This window comes from Jaculus jaculus, chromosome 5 (assembly GCF_020740685.1).
Source record: "Jaculus jaculus isolate mJacJac1 chromosome 5, mJacJac1.mat.Y.cur, whole genome shotgun sequence".
Taxonomy (NCBI): Eukaryota; Metazoa; Chordata; class Mammalia; order Rodentia; family Dipodidae; genus Jaculus; species Jaculus jaculus.
The window spans coordinates 39,192,911-39,212,598 of record NC_059106.1 but is presented as its reverse complement, the minus strand read 5'-3'; the positions used below and the strand labels follow the sequence as shown (position 1 = coordinate 39,212,598).

The following is a 19,688-nucleotide window of genomic DNA, read 5'->3' as shown; positions in this document are numbered from 1 at the left end:
CAGATTATTTTTGGGGGGGGAGGGGGATTGCCTATATGTGTGTATGTTGTGCCTGCAGATGTACATGCATGCTCGTATGTATGCAAGTACATTTGTTGTGTAGGTGCATATGCACATGTGTGACCTTGCATGTGAAGACTAGTCATTCATATCAGTTGTTTCCTCAGTCACTCTATCCACCTGTGTTTTATATACGTGTGTGTGTGTGTGTGTGTGTGTGTGTGTGTGTGTGTGTGTGTGTATGAGAAAAAGGCAGAGAAAGAGAGGGAATGGGCACACCAGGGCCTCCAGCCACTACAAAAGAACTCCGGATGCATGTGCCCCCTTGTACATCCACTTACGTAGATCCTGGAGAGTTGAACCAGTATCCTTTGGCTTTGCAGGCAAACACTTTAACCACTAAGCCATCTCTCCAGCCCTGGTTTTTATTTTTTTATGAGAGGTCTCTTACTAATCCTGGAGTTCACTGATTTGACTAGACTAGCTAGCCAGTGAGACTCAGGAATCAGGGTTTATGCCCCTCCATGTTAGGATTACAAGTGCATGCTGCCATACCTAGCTTTTACAGAGGTACTGGGGATCTGAACTCCAGTTCTCATGCTTGCACAGCAAGCTCTGTACCCACTGAGCCGTCTCCCCAACCCCACAGCACACCTTCCTTGTGAGCACCAGTACAGAGTAGCACCCCGAAGAGAGTCTTGCCCACATGTCACTTAGATGACAATCACCCTTTAATCTCAGCACTCGGGACGCAGAGGTAGGAGGATAGCCATGAGTTTGAGATCACCCTCAGACTACATAGTGAATTCCATGTCAGCCTGGCTAGAGTGAGACCTTACTTCAAAAAAAAAAAAAAAAAAACCATAAAAAGAAGAAGACAGTCACTGTGCAAGTTTTGGAGCAGGGGGTTTCCTGCAGGAACTCTGGATTTCCCAGTGTAAGGGATGCAAAGACCTAGTAGGTGGGATAGGAGAGTAAAGCCACTGACCCTGCCACCTGAGACCAGCTGAGAGCAGGTGAGGACTCAGAGTTTCAGGGATGTCCTGGGATCCAAGGCCATGTTGTCTAGTCCCCCAGTGGTACCATACTTGGTATGGGCACAAAGGAGGGCTGAATGAAGCCATCAAGTCTGACATTATCACAACCAGTCACCTGCATCACTTCTACTCGGTAACTCCCACATGTCTGTCTCACTAAAACTGAAGCCACCTGGCAGGTTCTTGGAAGAACAGCTTCCTTGAAGGGATGATATGAGCCAGGCAATAATGTGGTACTCTAACCCTCTGTTTGGAGAGAGAACAGGGTGTCTGGATGCCTGGGAGCAAGGTCCCATCCAGCATTGCAGCTTAGGTTTACTGGGGGATACTAGGCTTGGAGTATAGGCAGTCTTGGAAGACAGTAGACAAGAAGCAGGTGTTTGTGAATAAAGAGAGGCCTGACACTTCCTTGGAGCCAATTGTGGACTCAGGGGATGTGGAGAAGAAACCAGCAGGAGATGACCAGCCACCTAGCTCAAAGGCTGAGGACAACAGCTATAAGCATGGGTGGGGAGGGGGGAATCTGTAAGTCTCCAGAGGGTTGAACAGAGCCCTGCAGAGCTCAGGAACAGGCCTCACTGTGTATGCCATGGATGAAGAAAGTTTTCCTGGGGATGGAGAGGTTAGATATCCACCACTGACATGGTCTGATGACCATGGACAACTTTTCTGAGAACTTGAAGATCAGAGGTTAGTGGCCAGTCTCCAAGAGGATAGTCTCCAGATAGGAGACTATGCCAAACTTCAGACACTAGGGTGGCCCCTTGCTGCCTCCCCACTTCCTCCTCCACCCAGACATCTACTGCTTCCCACAGAGAAGGTCCTACTATACTACTGATGGAGTCAGATGGAAGAGGTGTGAGCAACAAGCCTTGACACTAGTCCCTAGAGACCTATTCCTACTGGGTTCCAGACAACTTCAGGAAGGGTCTGAGGTAGGAAAAAAAACCTCAACATCAGTCAACTATTAAGAGTAATGATTATAATGGAACCAGCCTAGATGTCCCTCAACTGATGAGTGGATAATGAAGATGTGGCACATTTATACAATGGAGTTCTACTCAGCAGTAAAGAAAAATGAAGTTATGAAATTTGCAGAAAAATGGATGGATCTGGAAAGGATTATACTGAGGTAACCCAGGCCCAGAAAGCCAAGTGCCACATGTTCTCCCTCATATGTGGATCCTAGCTACAGATGATTGGGCTTCTGTGTGAGAAGGAAAATACTTAGTAGCAGAGGCCAGTAAGTTAAAAAGGATATATAAAGGGAAGAGAAAGGAAGGGAGGAGGGTACTTAATAGGTTGATATTGTATATATGTAAGTACAATGATTGAGATGGGGAGATAATATGATGGAGAATGGATGGGGAGGGAATATGATGGAGAATGGAATTTCAAAGGGGAAAGTGGGAGGGGGAGGGAATTACCATGGGATTTTTTTATAATCATGGAAAATGTTAATAAAAATTTTAAAAAAAAAAGAGTAATGATTATGACCAGAGTTTAAGAACTGGGGAGGCCTATCTCGAAATCTCACATCCACATGGAAATCTCACATCCATGAGGAAACCCCAAATCCACATGGAAAACTACATCCATGTGGAAACACCATGTCTACAAGGAAACCCTATATCCATGAGAGTAGCAATTACCTTCTCATTGATGGAACAAAACACCAGACCAGAAGCAGCTTATGGAAGAAAAGGGTTTCTTTCCAGTTTACAGTTTCCTGGTGAGGTTTCATCATGGTGGAGAAAACATGGCAGGAGCTGACAGCCAGGCATCACATCTGGTCATCAGCAGGAAGGAAAATGACAGCATGAGCTGAGTGCTGCAGGCAGAGCTGGATACAAAACCTCAAGGTCATCCTCCAGCAATACACCTCCTCTAGAAAGCTCCACAAACAGCGCCACATGAGGCTATGGGGCACACTGTACACTTAAACCACCACAACATGGAAACCTCACATCTACATGAGAAACCCACACCCAGGAGGAAATTCCATGTTCACGTGGGAACTCCACATCTGCATGGAAGCCAAACATCCTCTCACAGCAAAAAGCAGCTTCCTCCCTTCTGCCTAGGGTTCCTCCTCACCCACAAGAGCCTGGCCCACAGAAGGCTATTGAAAGAACTGCAGGTGACACCGGCATGTGGGCAGCCTGGGGGTGGGCACATTATGAGCATTCTGTGAGTGATAGAGCTCATACTGGTCTCCCACCTCCAGGGTGGCTGTGGGATCTGAACAAACAGAACCCCCCCTTTCCCCATGAATACACACACACACACACACACACACACACGCACGCACGCACACAAGACATAACAGAGGCCACTAGGGCATGTTCTGTTCAGAATGGAACAGAGCTCTGCTCAGACCTGGGAAGATGAGGCTACAAACAGGTGAATTGGCCTCTGGGACCTGGAGTGCCAGCTGGGAAGATAGCACAGGTACATCTCAAATCGGCACCTCCATGCCTGCAGGCTGGGCTGGGCCTGCTCAGTCCTATGACCAGCAGTCTAAGTAGCAGCTGCTCTCTGAGCACAGGACAGCCATGCCCACATCTGTGTTTGTATTGGCAGTGGGTCCCCAGAAGGCTGCCCTGAAACACGAGCAACAGCCAGCCCTGGTGAGATCAGAACCAGAGACACCCTCTCCTCTTTGGTCTTGCTGATAAACAGACCTACTATGGCTTTCCTACCATTTTATGAGGCATTACCTCTCTAGTGGGGTCCTTATAACATGAGTAGTTCAGAACCCTCCTAACCCACCCCCCCAGCAGGCTCCTGTCTTGGGGGATGACTGTGCTGACTCCCTCTCCTCTCAGACAGGTGTCCACTATGTCTGATCTACTGACTGGATGATCCCACAGTCACTCTGCATGTTTAATCTCACCTACTTTTCTGCCCCGGACAACTGAAGACTCACAATGAAGGTTTTGAAGTGTATACCAAAGCATGGCTAGACACCCTGTTCCAGAGAACCTGTGGAGACCATCCACCTTACATAAGAACTGGTCTCTCAGGTCAGCTCCCCACAAGTTCTGAGAACCCATAAGTCCATCCCAGTCCCCACACATGTCACCACAGCAGTAAGATGTAGGCAGGTGCAATGGGCTCCTCCTATAGATCCCTGATCAGGTAAGAGCAGTAGCCAAGAAACAGGGGAAGAAAGCTGGAGACAAGAGGAAGGCAAAGGAAACACCGGGGAAGGAGCAGAGAAGGACACACAGTATCTGAAGTGACCAGTACCAAAAGAACACATTTCTCCCTATGAGGGGTGCACATTAACACATACGTGCACACACCATGACCTGCACATGCATGCACACTTGCACAACATGACCTGTTGGCAGTGGGCCCAAGGTTCAGCCCAAGTTTGGATCATTCTGGCCTCTGTTTTCTCATCTGGACCAGCATACCCTCCCATAAGGAACTGCTGTTCCCAGAAGAGATCTGACATTTCTAGAAAGCCTTTGTGGGCTGGATACATGGCTTAGTGGTTAAGGCATTTTCCTGAAAAGCCAAAGGACACAGGTTCAACTTCCTAGGACCCACGTAAGCCAGATTCATAAATTGGTACATGTGTCGGGAGTTCGTTTGCAGCAGCTGGAGGCCCTGACGTGCCCATTCTCTCTCTGCCTCTTTCTTTGTCCCTCCCTCTCTCTCAAATAAAATAATAAAAAATTAAAAGGGAAAATATTTTTTTAAAAAGTCTTTGGGGGCTGAAGAGATGGCTTAGCTGTTAAGGTGCTTGCCAGCAAAGCCAAAGTACCCAGCAGGTTTGACTCCCCAGCATCCACGTAAAGCCAGATGCACAGGTGAAGCATGCATCTGGAGAATAGCGTATCCATTCTCTCTCTCTCTCTCTCTCTCTCTCTCTCTCTCTCTCTCTCTCTCTCTCTTTCTCTCTCCCTCTCTCTCTTTCTATCTTCCTCTGCCAAATAAATAAATAAAATATTTTTAAAGTCTTTGGGAGTGGAGTGCAGGAGAAGGGGAAGCCAAGGGGGTCTGGACTTGAGTCCTGAGTCTCAAGAATTGAAGCTTCCTGAGGCTGGAACCCAGATGGGCTTCCTAGAGAGCTAAGTGGAGGGGCTGAGCTGCCTGAAGACACAAGACAGTCCTGCTGCCAGCAAAAGGGGAAAAGCCAAGAAAGCCAAGAATGTTCCACCCAGAATGTGAGGCCCTGGCAAGGAAAATCCCAACAGCACCAGGGCACCTGAAGGTCCAGGGCATACACCAGCCTGCCACCTGTGGTGGAGGCAAGGGTGAACCCGGTTCCCAGAGCAGATAGCAACAGTCAAGGACTCAGTGATGGGGTGGAGGAGGTGCCCATCCTGCAGGCAGGCTGCCCTCACCTCAAGCTGGGAAGCAGCTGCCACTTCTCACGAACCCCTGTCACTCACTCCCTGGTTCTGGCCAAGGTGTCGGGAACCCAAGAAACCCAAATTTCACACTTTCTGTGGAATGTTTCTGCTCTCAGCCTGCACAGATTCTGAAGGCCCTTGGAAGGGGAACGCCTTTGCTCCTCACCTGCAGCCTAGGGCCACATCCCCTTGAGAGCACCATGAGAAGGCTGAGCCACATCCCAGGAACGCGACTGAGGCAGCTCCATCAGCTAGCACCACTGCCTGTTCTCCTGTCTCATCCTGCCCCCTAGTGTTGAGCGCTGGAATACCAGGCTCCACCTGGTCATAAACTGGAAAGGCTTCTCCCACTATGCTGAAGTAATATGGGGAGCTGTTTGCCATGTAGTACTGACTGAGTTACATGCCCTCTCTGTGTTTCAGCTTCAAGTGTAAATGAAGGCAAGGAGATACCCTGTCTATTCATAGGCATCTACAGCCCCAGCCTGCAGCCTGACCCCCTCAGAATAAATGCCCAGGTTGCTTGGTGTGGGGAGAGGGAGTTGAGAGATAATAGAAATTTTGGGTCGGGAACAGAGAAGCTCTGCAAGGACGCTAAATCTTCTATGTCAGATGTCCCCGGTGCATTTCCATTTCTAGGAACTTCCTCCACACTCCTAGAGGTGCTGACGTGGGCACCAGTGGCGGTGGGGAGGGAGAATCTGGGCCTAAGACCTGGGGGTGCATTTCCATCTTCACTGAAAGGCAGAGTCAGTCAGCAAGTCACTGCAGTAGATTGCCCCCCTCCCCGGCCAGGCTGCCATGTCCCTGGCTTAAGCATTATGCAAATATTAAAAGGACATTATCAGTGTACCTCTCTGTGGGTAGGTTGCTTCCCCTTAGCAAAAGAATCAAAAGATTTTCAGTAAATTAAAAAATTATTCAGAGAACATTTGTCTCTCGCTGAGAGGAAGGCAGGGTGCTTGTGTTTTCCTTAAAGGAAAATGTTCTACAAAACCTTTTTCTTTGGCATCAGGGAATTTCAACAAAAGTCATGAAAAAGAGAAGAAAATATCAACCAGCCTACAAAAGGGAGAGTAGAGACCCACCATGGTGACATTCTTCCATTTTCTCCCTCTCTGCACTGAAGTGAGTATGCTGCAGAGCGAGAGGGTGCAGGGAAGGACTCAGTCTTACCCCAAATGACACCTTGCTTTTGTCCTCCACCTCTAGTGCAAGGTGACTTCTAAGATGCCCAGCCTAACAGGAGTGTCACTTTTTGCCTGAGGCCTTGGGTCATCCTGGGTAGACCAATAATGTGGTTCAGGGTGGAGACAGCCACACTAATAAGGCTGGCCAAGATAGCAAGACGAGCTGCCTGACTTTGGGGAAGGGAGACTTTGGACCACATTTATCAATCAACAGGGAGGCTGTGGCTGACCACATATGACCACCAGCCAGTCTTGCTTATGTAATGGAACACTGATAAGAACAATGGACAGAGTTCCAGGCTCACCCCTGGGTGGCAAAACTTAATGTATGCTGCCATATATCAGTGCCAAGAGAATGGCCATGACTGCTGTGAGGAGCATAGGAAAGTTCTGCTTTAGGCACTTTTTCTGGAGCCTGCCCCATGCATCCCTTCTTTGGCTGGTTTTGTTATGTGCCATTTTCCAGAGAAGTCATCATGGAGAGATTAGCCACTGTCAGAGTCCTGCAAGTCCCTCTGGGAATGGTGGAAGCTGAAAGTAGTCTTGGGAACATGCTATTATTGGTTTCAGAAATGTCATCTTGTGCAGTCTGTGTCCTTTAATTTTGCTCTGTGTCTATATGTGAAGGACAGAAAAAGAGAAAGAAGAGAAGAGACTTCTGGTCCTGGTCTGGTCCTGTTCTACCTTCTAGGGTAGTAACAATGTACAGCCAGAATTTACAAATTCAAAGGAATGATTATCCACATCTTTTAACTCCTACACTCAAGCCAACTACATTAGCTTGAAAATGTCCAGGAACTCCAGATGGTTGTCATAAAAATCCCAGACAAGGCACAACCTTGTTAGCTGCAACCTGAGCAGGAGCAATGCTCTACGAGCTCAGAGTCTCTGTGGAGACACGATAGGGAGGCAGGCCCTACAGTCCGATTTATGCTCAGACTTTGCAAAGAGGGAGAAGGCAAGGAGGGAGAGGAGCTAACGTTCCAACAAAGCAAGGTGAAACTGTTTCGTTAGACAGCCAGGAGAGTGCAGGGAGTCAGCTGCCTTGGCAAAGCCAGACTGAGAGGCAAGGTTATATTCTCGACATTAGTTCACACCTGTTAGCTGCTGTGAACTGCAGCAATAGCCCTGGCTCTGCCGTATGTGAGAACGCACAGTGTCACTTATCCAGCATTTAGCTGCCCAAATGTACTAACCTGGATTTGCCCTGGTTCTTAGTGACTGGCCTGAGCTCCACCACTACTGGGACCTCCTCAGTAGACAACCATCCTTCATGGAATGTGGGACCCCTCCATGCAAAGGAGCCAGGATGAACAGAGATGGATCATTCTGTGTTCTACTCCTTAGCCACAGAGCAGGAAACCCTATCACAACCAGTGAGGAGAGCCAACCTCACAAAGAATCCTGGTTTACTCAGAGCTCCATCTTGCAGATCTGCAAGCTCACCTAGTTTGGCTTTGGCAGGTGGATTGCTCTCCCACTGGACACCTTATCCTCCACTGAGGCTGGCGTCCCAGTGTGGTCCTCGGCAAATTTCCCCATCGGCCACGTTGCTCCTGAGGCTGAAACTGCTAAGCCAAACCCTTCAGTCCCATGTCCCCAAGAGCAAAACAGTTCACATGGAAAGACAGCCTCCATGCTCTTCCTGATGCTCAGCCCTCTGTGCGTCCTTCATTGTCCTTACTGCCACCTCAGAGGCCATCATCCTCTGTGGACAGCTGGGAGTAGGTGCTGGCACTTATGTCTCTGTGGCCCAGAAGAAATCCTGTGACCTGAAAGCTGATGAAATTTAGCTAAGAGTGGAGGGGACACATGTAGGCATGGACCTTGAGGCCAACTTGAGGTCACTCATCTATAGTCCTAACTGGATCCACATGCTTCTGAAATGTGACATCATCAAAGATAAGCAGAGCCCCCACCATAGGCCGCTCCTGGGTGCTTTTTCCTATGGCAGAGCTGGCAGGGGTGAATAGATGTCTAGGTTGTTTCTGTTTGAGACAGCATCTCATGATGTACCCCAAATGACCTTAAAATTGCAGCAATCCTCCTAGCTCGGTCTCCTGAGTGCTGGGATTACAGGTGCCAGCTACCACTCCTGGCTCATGCCCGGCTATGATCAAAGAGATGCCTTGGGCATACATAGCTCCCTGGAAGTGGCCCTTTCCATATATAGCTGGTCATTTCCTAGCCACATAGGGAACACAACCACCCGTTAATGATCATCACATTTATGGGTAAAAATCCTCTCCTCTGGCAGCTGTCCCTAAAGTGTCACTGATGTTTAACCAAATGAGCCCAAAGGGCAAAGGAAGGTGGAAGCATATGAGTGGGAGGCAGGAATAAATCTGCTTTGAGACTGATTCACAGCTCCTGCTTTGCAGCCTGATACGCAGTCCATGTTTAATGGGATCACAGGAGATTTCCACCATCGACAGTGCCCAGCCCTCTGAAGGCAGAGGACTCTCAAAATAGGACTTTTACATCAGTGCATTTCTTCCTGTCTGCCCAAAAGGTCTAAAAAAATAAAATGGTATTTGTTTTCACTGAACTGGAAACAGCCTTTTTGAAGCTCTGCAAATCCCAGGTCCTTTATACAAAGGACAGCAACTGTGATTCTGCCACAGAGATGGCAGATGGCACGTGGCCTGGTTTCTGTGGCTGGATAGTGTTGGAGTTCATGATGTGATTGTTCTAGCTTTGTAGTTTCGTTAACACCCTAGTGGAGAGTGCCTTTGGCTTTGCTGGAGTTGGCAACTCCCAAAGTGCCCCCTAGCTTTTCCCTGCCTCCTCCCTGTGTGCACTTGACTCTCCAAATGGATGGCCAGCATTTCCTTGGCAGGAGCTGCACCGCCAGCCCACCACACTAACTTCTGGTGGGGTGTAGTGCTTGTCATGACTCTGAAGCTTGGTATGCTGGACCAAGTCTGATGAATGAAACAACTGGAGGAGCAGAATTGGAAAATTTGGAGACTATCAGTCTCTGGTTATATTGAACTTGAACTGCAGAAGTTTGATGTTTGATGGTGGTTGAGTTTGCATTGCTTTAGTCTCTCCTTGTTATGCATTATACCAGTTGAAAATGTTTATTCTGTGCCTTTATATGTTGGAAGTATTTAACTTGTTTGATTTTACAGGACTCACTATCTTAAATTGGTCAAGACTATTGGGACATTTGAAATTGAACTGAATACAATTTATAATGTGTGATGGTTATGAATCTACTGGGGGACCAGGGGCAGAATGTGGTAGTTTGAATAGATGGCCCCCAATATATCCAGTGTTTAATTACTTTGTAGTTTGCATCTATAGCCACCTGGCTGGAGGCATTGTCACTGAGTGGATCTTAAGGTATGGTGGTGGGTTTGAGATTCCAATCTAAAGACAGGCAAAGTTTGCCTTGCTGGAGTTCATGAAGTGTGCTGTGCTGTGTGGCTTTTAGGCTTGGGGTTCTCTCTATGTGTGTTTGGTCCTGTGAAAGCAGGCCAGCTTCATCTGCCATTAGGGAACTTCCCCTGGATATGTAAGCCTCAATAAATCCCTTCCTCCATAACTGTGCCTGGTCTAGAAGTTCATCCCAGTGAACCTGAAGCTATCTGCTACAACTAGCTAAGCAGTGAGCCCCAGGGATCTGCCTGTTTCTACCTTTCCAGAGCTCACATTACAGAGGCATGCCATCACACATGGCTTTTTTTTATGTAGGTTCTAGTGATTGAACTCAGGTCCCCAAGTTTATAAGGCAAGCACTTTACAGACTGAGCAACTTCCCTCTAGCCCTCCCTGTACACCTTTATGTCAGATGACTTTGGTTGCCATCAACTACAGAAGCACAATAGGATTTTTCAAATGCACACAGTGGGTTGAAGATAAAAGTGGACATCCTTGGAAATGAAAACACAAGTAATGAGAAAGGACACCCTATGGAGAAATCGGAATGCAAAACACTCTGGCTTCCTGAGAGCAGGCAGAAAGGAGCTAAGGAGGCAAAGCTGGGCTTGGGTAAGGTCAGTACAGGGGCCTCTGAGCCCATAAACTCCAGCTGTTGGTAACAACCCTCCCTTGTTGATCATAAAGTTATACCATAGGAACCTGGGTGATCGACCCACAGCTGTGTCTGATCCCAGCCGTTTGTAAGGTATCTGAAGCAGAAAATGGCTCATTGTACTCAAACATTTTAATGTCACAGACTATTGATCAGTGTACAAAGCAGACTGCAAAAATGCCAGGAGTGCTTAGCCTCCAGTGAGAGCTAGGCAAGGGGTATTCACTGGATTTCCACCCCAAGCCACGGCTAGCCCTTTTCCCTACAGTCCCTCAAGCTCTGCAGATATGTCCTGTAGCCCAAAGCCCAACCAAAGGGAGTTTGTCCTAACCAACCTCCCCCACAGACTGCTCCTGGCTCAACACATATGGCTCTTCATGACTGCAAGGCAGTCACTAGTCCTGTCCATCCTCCTTCTACCTTCTTACTCCTCCTAGGACCTCAGCAAACATGTAGGATCAACACACATTTCTGAGAATGGCATCTTCCAACACAAAGCAAGTGGCTACCATGCTGCAGTTCCCCTTTGCCAGCAAAGCCAGGAAGGCAGCCTACCAGGAAAACGTTTATCAGGCCAAGTATGAGAATGTTTATCAAGTAGGCTAGTAGGCTGAGTTGGGTATTGGTTTTGTCTTTTTTTTTTTTTTCCTGACTCTATTACATCATTCTTTTAAACATAAAGAGTCAAAGGGTGAGAGATAACTCTTCATCACAGAGCCACCATTTCTTGGGAGTAATGAAGTGTGCTATGGTTGAGGTGTCCAGGTGAAGGAGTGCTGACCACTAATCAGTTCAAAAATCTCCTCCAACACACAGTGTTTGCCAAAGGCAAATACTAAGCTGTGGGCATACAGGTGTTTAACCAGGGAATTTGCAGTATGGATTAGCATACAAAGGTTCCTCAGAATCAGCAACCCTCCATGCACTCTGCAAATGTTACTCAACCAGAACTTGGAAGCAAAAACAGAAGGATTAGAAGTTCAGGGCCAGCCTGGGCAACTTAGCAAGACCTTTTGGAGAGAGGAGAAAATAGGAGGAGAGAAAAGGTAAGGGGAGAATGGGAGTATGGCTCAGTGGTAGAATGCTAACCTAGAATGCCTGAGGTACTAGGTTTCATCCCAATACTGTCCCAAAAATGTTACTGAGGGTCTAGCAGCATGCCCTAGCCAGTGAGAGGCCAACTCCACACAAGCATGACACAAGCACTATATGCCAGTGAGCTGACTGCTCCCATTGTTGTGCCTGTCGTCCTGGAAGGGCAAAGGCACAGCTGACATGGAATTAAAAAAAAAAAAAAAATGAAACGCACACAGGGATCCCACAGACACTGGGCAATTGGTTCCAGCTCCATATGGATCTGTAGTCCCTCTAGGACCCTTTGCAACCTAACACAGCAGCATGGGAGGCAAGGAGGAGTGAGAAGTCAAGAATGGCAACCCAGGGCTGGAGAGATGGCTTAGCGGTTAAGTGCTTGCCTATGAAGCCTAAGGACCGTAGTTCAAGGCTCGATTCCCCAGGACCCACGGTAGCCAGATGCACAAGGGGGCGCACACGTCTGGAGTTCGTTTGCAGTGGATGAAGGCCTTGGTACACCCATTCTCTCTATCTATTTGCCTCTTTCTCTCTCTCTCTGTCTGTTGCTCTCAAAGAATGACATCCCACCCACCCACTTCAGGCCTGTCACTTAATCAATTACTTCTGCAGAGCCTCACACTGGCTTCCTGCAGGTGAAGGATGGAAAAGGTGACCCCAGGTAACCTAGGGTCCTAAATCCGACTTGGGTAGGCATTACACCTTCCACCCTATGAAGCTTTTCCAGGCTCTCTAGTTATATTGAAAATGTAAACAATTTATGTGAATTCCCCAGTAATACTAGTGCCCCACTGATCCACCCACCTCCCCATGGATCTACCAATCTGTCCACCCTCCTACCCTCCCATCCAAAGACTTAGCCAAGGCAGGCAGGTGATTAGATTGAGTGTATCACCGTTGTACCCCAGCTCCTGCCACAGGCCCACAGTGAGAGCTTGGTCATGTAAAAAAAAAAAAAAAATGAATAAATAAGCTGTGTTGTGGGAAAGTAGAGAAAAGTGTTCAGGTGGCTACCATACCCTTGCTGAAAGAGTGAAAAAGGCTAAAAGGCTGCCATTAGCTGGCTAAATGGGGAGTAAAGGGACCACCTACACAGTCAACAAGCATAGATTCCCAGGGCCCACTGTGGGGCACCTGGCTGGGTTCCATAGGCCTCATCCAGATTGGTAGCCTTGATTCTAGAAGTGGGACACTCAGAAAAGCTTAAGCAGGCTGCATGATTGCCCAGGCTGCATGAGTAAGGTGGGTCTGAGAGGAAGGGTAGACCATCGGAGGCTCTGTAGTCTAGAATTCACAAGAACTGCTGATTGCATGGGGGGAGTGGGAATGCTTTCAAAGGTTGTAAGATTCCCGGGGGAGGGGGAATCTTCCGTGGTGGGAGACCCACGCCCAAGAACCAAGACTGAGCCACTGGATGCAAAGGCAAGAGGCAGCTTTATTGTTCACACAGGCGCGTGCGGGCACTCCAGTCCTTCGAGAGGCTGAGAGCGCTGGGCAAGGGGAAGGGTCTCTTTATAGGGTTTAGGGAGAGCAGAAGCAGGTTTACAGAAGCAGAAGCATGATTTCAGTCCCAGCACTGGCTACTTATTAATAGACTTGGGGTCGGTGGGGATCCTTTTTTTTTTTTGTTTTCTTCTCGGAAACATCCTGACAGGGTTATCTATAGTACATTAGGCAGGGTTAATGGTCATGCTATGGTCACAAGGTTGTCTGCCTGTCTGCATCTGGGGGGCTGTTTTGGGCTCCTGGTATTTTTCCATGGGTTTTACAAGGTGAGCAGAGAAACAGAAACAGAAAGACTGAGGCAAAGACAGACAGAAAGTCAGTAGCATCCTCCACGGGGTGATAACCTAGATAAGGCAGAGACAGGCCAAAAGCCCACTTGTGAGCGTTTACACCACCGACAGAACGAGAAACGGGCTTGAGCAGTGAACTCCTGGCTTATGAAACATGAACTCTGAAGGACGGGAGAAAAACCACGGGGCCAAGCTATTATGGAACCCACAGTGAGAAAGGGACAGGCTAGGTTGTGTCTTGGAGTGTGGAGCTGGCTTCTAACAGCTGCCAACCATTATATTAATTTCCTTTCAAATGGATTCCCTGCCAGTCACACATCTGTCAGTTCCCTTCCATGTTCATGATAGGAAGTTACATGGGGAGAAGCGCGCGCCGGAGAGGAGGAGCTGCCAGGTAGCTGAGCCTCTGTGCAAAAGCCAAACCCCACAGGGAGCCTGAGTGCAGGGCCGCGCCTAATTACCCAGTGGGGTGCGAAGGGCCCGGCTTGCAGGCTTCGCGCACAGAGAGCTCATTTTAAGGCTCACACAGCTCGGCCAGGGGCTGGGAACAGCAGGGAGGCGGGCGGAAGTCACTGTGGTCAGAGACCCCCGCTGGCCTCGCAGACACTGAGCAGCTGAGGAGGCGGTCCTCAAACCAGTCGGCGCCCTTCTCACATACGGTAGCCACAGAGGCGACAAAGGGCTCGCCCCTATCAAATATGGCGGCCCCATATACACCAAGGGAAGCGCCCTTCTCAAACATGGCGGCATAAAGGCATCAAGGTAAGAGCCCCTCTCAAATATAAATGGCCCGAGGGGTCAAGAGACGGTACACCAAGGGGTCTCAAACAGCAGCGTTTACACCAAGGGGAGCGGCCCTTCTCAAACATGGCGGCCACAGAGGCTCCAAAGGAAGTGCCCCTCTCAAATATGGCGGCCACATAGACACCAAGGGAAGCGCCTTTCTTAAACATGGCGACCACAAGATTCTCCAGAGACGCACCCCTTTCGCACATGGAGGACGGGCAGCCCAACTTCCGGCCTAGGCCCAGCTCCGCGCGAGCATCCCGCCTGCTTACGTGAAAACCAACTTGGCTGGGCCACGTGCCCGGAGACGCCCGCCTGCCATTGGCCAGTCCGTGGTGACGTCAGACGTAGCGGCGACGCCCGCTGCGGGCCGTGAGCTGGAGACGCTCGGCGGAGCGTCTGGCAGCGGCGTAGGGCGGCCGTGCCGCTCACACTCATGAGGAACAGGAAGGTGAGGGCCGAGGCTGGCCGGGCGTGTGAGGGGCCGCCCAGGCCTGGAAGTGGGGGGGGTTCCCGGCCACGCCCCGGGGTACGGGTAGCCCCAGGCCACGCCCCAGGAAGGGGTTCGGGCCACGCCCCTACGGGGTGCTGCGGGGGACCCCCCCCAGCACCAGAGCTAAGGGCTTCTGGCCGTGCCGGGCGGGGGGGGGGGGGGGGAGCCGGGACTTCCGGCTCCACTGCTGCCGCTCAAATGGACCTCAGCTGCTCCTGGTGGGAAGGGAATGGCGGACACTGAGGGGCCCTGGGCCGTACTGGAGGTCAGGGGGAATCGCAGCTTGTCCTGTGTGCGCCCTGGAGAGTGCAGTGTGACATCACTGCCTTTTGGTGGTTTAATCCATTCACATGTACTGTTGTTGAACGAGTCACAGACATTTTCCAATTGTTTTCAATGTGACCCTTTTTGGTAGTTGTTCCACTGCTCCTCTGCCTAAGTATTTTCTGATTAATATCGTAATGCCTTTTTAATGTTGGCCTCCATATACACCTTAACTGATACAGTTTCAGAGTGGCACTAGCTTAATTCCAGTGAGTGGGCATAAATGTTACTCTTGCATAGCTTGTAGCTGTTTGCATTTCCTGTAGCATTTTGTTAATTGTATCCATAAATGTTACAATATCATGATGAGTACCTTACCATCTGCATTCAACTGCCTTTGGCCAATAGGGCTCAGTTCCCACCCACCTCCTTTACTGTGTTATCTGTAAATACAGTACGTTTCAGTTTTATATATGCATACTATTATACTCACTTGCTTTTTTAATCAGTTCAGAGCAGAAAGGAAGAAACATTCCTTTGAAGTATCATGTTTGTATAAGGTGATTCCCTTGACTGAGGCTGTTCTTGTGTATATCTGGTAGAAAATGTGTGTGTGTGTGTGTGTGTGTGTGTGTGTGTATTTATAGATAGATACACACACACATACACATATATATTTGTTTTTCGAGGTAGGGTCTCAGCACAGGCTGACCTGGAATTCACTGTGTAGTGTCAGGGTGACTTTGAACTCACAGTGATCCTCCTACCTCTGCCTCCCAAGTGCTGGGATTAAAGGCGTGCACCACCACACCTGGCTTCTGTGTATTATCTGAATTATTGCTCCAGTTTACTGGCTTCAACTTAGAGAGCTCCCATTCAAGGCCTGAGTTGAGACTCCTATCTCCAGTTTTTAAATGATGGAGGCTGGGGTTGTAGCACAGCAGTAGAACACTTACCTAGCATGCCAGAGGTCCTGGTTCCAGCCCCAGCATCACAGAACAAGATTGGTGAGAAAGCTGTCTCTGCTCCAAACCATAGATGGGACTGTGACTTAGGGGAGGAGGGATGAGGCTGGGGCTGGATGTTGTCAGGAAGAGCCTTTTAAAAGGAAAAATGTATGCAGCTTTCTTAGCACTTTAAAGTGAGTTCTTATGCTAACTAACATACAGTACAAGAAGGGTGGACAGATGGTTTCTTGCCTGCAGGATTGTGAACAGCAGATCCTGTATCTAAGTCTAGGCAACGCTGGGTTTGAATGGGTTCCTTCAGGCATAGCTATATTCCTTTCTCTGAAGGTGATAGAAAGGAGGGGACAGGTTTTCTGCTGCATACTGGTGGAGAGCACTCTCTGAGCCTAGGTCTGATCTAGCTCACAGGTGGAGTGCGATCCTCCGCGCGCCTGCGGGCCCGAAGTTGCTCTGCAGCCAATTTGGCCTCTGCCCAGGACGTCGCTGGCTCTTCGTCTGCCAAGACAGCATGTCTGGTGAGCTTCATTACAAAGAATGCTGTACTCTTGACTTAGGGGTCACTCCAAGATGAGTTGTATGAAGCGCAAGACTTAATATTGCACTGTGCCAGGAGACACTTCAGAGAGAGTGACAGTGCTGTCCCTGCTGTCAGAGAAGGGCATACTTTGTAATCAGGGAGCTGCTTTCCTCACATTTGCCCACCAGGAGTGTTTGTTTGGGGGAGCGGAAGAGAAAGACACTTGGGTACTTTGCTAACTGCCATTGTGAAGGTGACCCATCTAGTAGCATAAGTCCATTAACATGAAAGGTCAGGTGATTGGGAAAGGACCCTTTTACATAAGGTCTGCTGTGCAGCATAGCATGCTGTCAAGTACAAGGAGCTTCATCCCTAAACTGCCCCTGGCACTGCCCAGACTTGGGACACAGCTCTACCTTAGCCCTGGCACAGCATTTAACTCAGGAAGCTGCTTGCTGATGTCAGCCTAAGCATTCACTAAATCCCTGCAATGTGCTGGGCACCATTCGGTGAATAAAGATCTGTGCCTTTGGATTTGGAAGTATATTTTATCAGGGAGTAAGGAAAACTGGGTTTTCTTTCTATAATTTTAAAACAGGCATATGCTTCAGGGAACCGCACACCTGGCAAAACTGAATGTGTCAGATCAATGCTGGATGCATGTCTAGAGTCATTCTCTGCCACTAGTTTGGATTCTGTTCCCTAGTGTCAGAACAGTATCTGAGAGCTGTGGTTTCAGCATGTCTCTGATGTAAGAACAGGCCTCTGGGCTTGAGGCCTGCCTTTGCTAGATGGATCTAGCTTTCCCTTACATTGTCTTTCCTAGACGACTTCATCACACAAGGCCCCAGACAGACGAATTTCCAAGAAGTTCAAGTATGACAAAGGTCACCTTTTGAAGGCAGAATTACAGAGACTTGTCCCCAAAAGTGACATTGCTGCTGTGCCAAAAGTGGTTCCCACAGCCCCTTGTGAAAATGAGCTTGCAGAAGGGGGTGCCCAGCTCACAGACGGCGAGACTGTGATCCCTGCCCAGCAGGAGAGTGCAGGTGTTCTTCCTGGCCGCTGCCAAGCTGTGAGTGAGAGTGAGGCTCCCTCAGCAGAGACTGAAGATGGCCCGTCTGCAGCAGAACCCAGCTCTGGTGCACCAGCCCAGGAGCCAAACAGCAGTTCCAGCAGGCAGGCCGAGCCTGTGCTCCAAACAGAGGCAGTGCAGGCACCTCAGCTTCTCATGGACAGCAGCGTCTTTCAGGATGATGACAGCAATCAGCCCATGCCAGTGAGCCGCTTCTTCGGGAATGTAGAGCTCATGCAGGTAGGTATCGCCTCTTTCCCGTGGTGCTTGGGCAGCAGCATGTTAATGCACGAGGAGAACACAAGGCATTTGCTAATTGGAAATATGCTCCAGCGTCCCAAGCTGAGGGAGCCATGTGAAAGGCTGGGGAGGTTGGGTGCCTGCCTATAGCCCTCAGGGGTGTCTAGACCCCACAAAGCAGGTCAGAAGTTCACATCTGTGATTTCATGAGCATCCAGCTTCATTTCTGGTGGTCTCGTTTTGAGCCCAGTATCCTTCATACTAAGGGATGCATGTACCCACAGGGCCATTTCCACGGCTAAAAGGGAGGCATGTGCTACAAGACCCAGAGCAGACCGTGGGGATTAGCATTCGGGTGCTCTCTCAGTGTCACTTGAGACTGAAGTCCGTGTGTTCTTCTCCTTCTAAGGACCTGCCACCAGCCTCTTCATCTTGCCCTTCGATGAGCAGACGAGAATTCAGAAAAATGCATTTCAGAGCCAAAGACGATGAGGATGACGATGATGCAGAAATGTAGAGAATGGCTTCTTTGTGTATTTTTAGTATAGTTAACAACTGGACAGTAAGGTTTTAGATTTCCACAAAATGTATCTCCAAGAGAATGTTTTTAATTGAACTTCAAAACTGATCAAAGACATGGCACAAAACACTCAACACCTGTGGAAGGTTCCTCCCAGAAACCCGTGAGCTGCTGCTGCTGCTGCTCCCGTAGCTTTCTTTACCTTCACCCACGAACCACCCTGCCTGGGTCAGCGAAGGCAGAACACAAGAGCCATCTGTGTAAGGAAACCCATAAGCATGCTAGTGTTGATGATGCATAAGCTTATTTTACGTTAGCCAAGTGGAATCATTCTTGAGATGAATTCAGAGCCAGTTCTTAGACTTTCCTCTGCTTATCAATGTGAGCCTAATTGTTTAACTTGAAAATTTTACAGAATGCTTATAGGAAAGGAATAAAATCTATTTTGAAAATATTTTTAAAGACATCTTATACCCCTAAAACTGCCCTTTCTCAAGTATGTGAGAACCCAGGGAGGAAACTCTCTTCTGGGCTGGAACCACCTTTCAGCCTGCATGAGAGGCAAGGCCCTTGGGCCAGGTACCTGCCAAGAAGTGATGCCCTGTTGGGGTGGAGGTGAGCCAATAGGTGTGTTCTCCACAGGTTCCATGTGTTCACAGATGGTGCCACCAGGTTGCATATCTTGCCCACCCCACCCCACGCCCTCCCTGTTTTTGAATGTTCTACAGGACAGTGGGGAGCAGCTATGTAGAGAGCTCCCTGCAACTAATTGCACAGAGGCCAAGCAAAGCCTGGGTCCCTGATGACTGAGGACAGGAAAAAAGATCACGTTCATCTCCTCAGTAGCGGGGGGATCCTCGCTGTGCCTGAGCCGTCAGTTTCTGGCATGGTACAATATATCTGAACCTCTAGATTAGCCCTGCAAAGCACAGTAAGTGGTTCACAGATAAACTGGCAAGATGTAGGTGAGTGCTCTTTAAGGAATGTTACAGCTTTTATTTTATTTATTTATTTTAATTTGTTTGACAGAGAAAGAGGGAAACAGGAGCACCAGGGCCTCCAGCCACTGCAAATGAACTCCAGACACATACATGTGCTCCCCCCCACCCCTTAGCCTGGGGAATCGAACGTGGATCCTTTGGCTTTGTAGGCAAATGCCTTAACTGCTAAGCCATCCCTCCAGCCTTTTGTTGTTGTTGTTGTTGTTTCATCTTCTATTACTGTTCAAAGCCTACTTACCATCCCTGCAGGTAGTTCTTCCCCATCATTCTCTGCTTCCACTGTGATTCTTTTCCCATTAACTA

The 19,688-nt window shown here is 48.9% G+C and overlaps 1 protein-coding gene across 1 annotated transcript; it reads left to right on the top strand.

The window, feature by feature from the left end:
- The first annotated feature begins 14,665 nt into the window (after nt 1-14,665).
- C5H1orf174 (chromosome 5 C1orf174 homolog) lies at nt 14,666-18,838 on the top strand. The gene is made up of 4 exons (XM_004657702.2): nt 14,666-14,758; nt 16,434-16,547; nt 17,376-17,864; nt 18,274-18,838. Exons 1-4 carry the CDS (start codon nt 14,744-14,746, stop codon nt 18,379-18,381), a joined length of 726 nt encoding a protein of 241 aa, XP_004657759.2. The 5' UTR covers nt 14,666-14,743; the 3' UTR covers nt 18,382-18,838.
- Nucleotides 18,839-19,688: the final 850 nt, after the last annotated feature.

Excerpts from the sequence above, each read along its gene's own strand:
- C5H1orf174 (XM_004657702.2), top strand. Across the intron at positions 16,548-17,375 it reads CTGCCAAGACAGCATGTCTG|ACGACTTCATCACACAAGGC; the intron begins GTGAGCTTCATT and ends TGTCTTTCCTAG. Across the intron at positions 17,865-18,273 it reads GGAATGTAGAGCTCATGCAG|GACCTGCCACCAGCCTCTTC; the intron begins GTAGGTATCGCC and ends TCTCCTTCTAAG.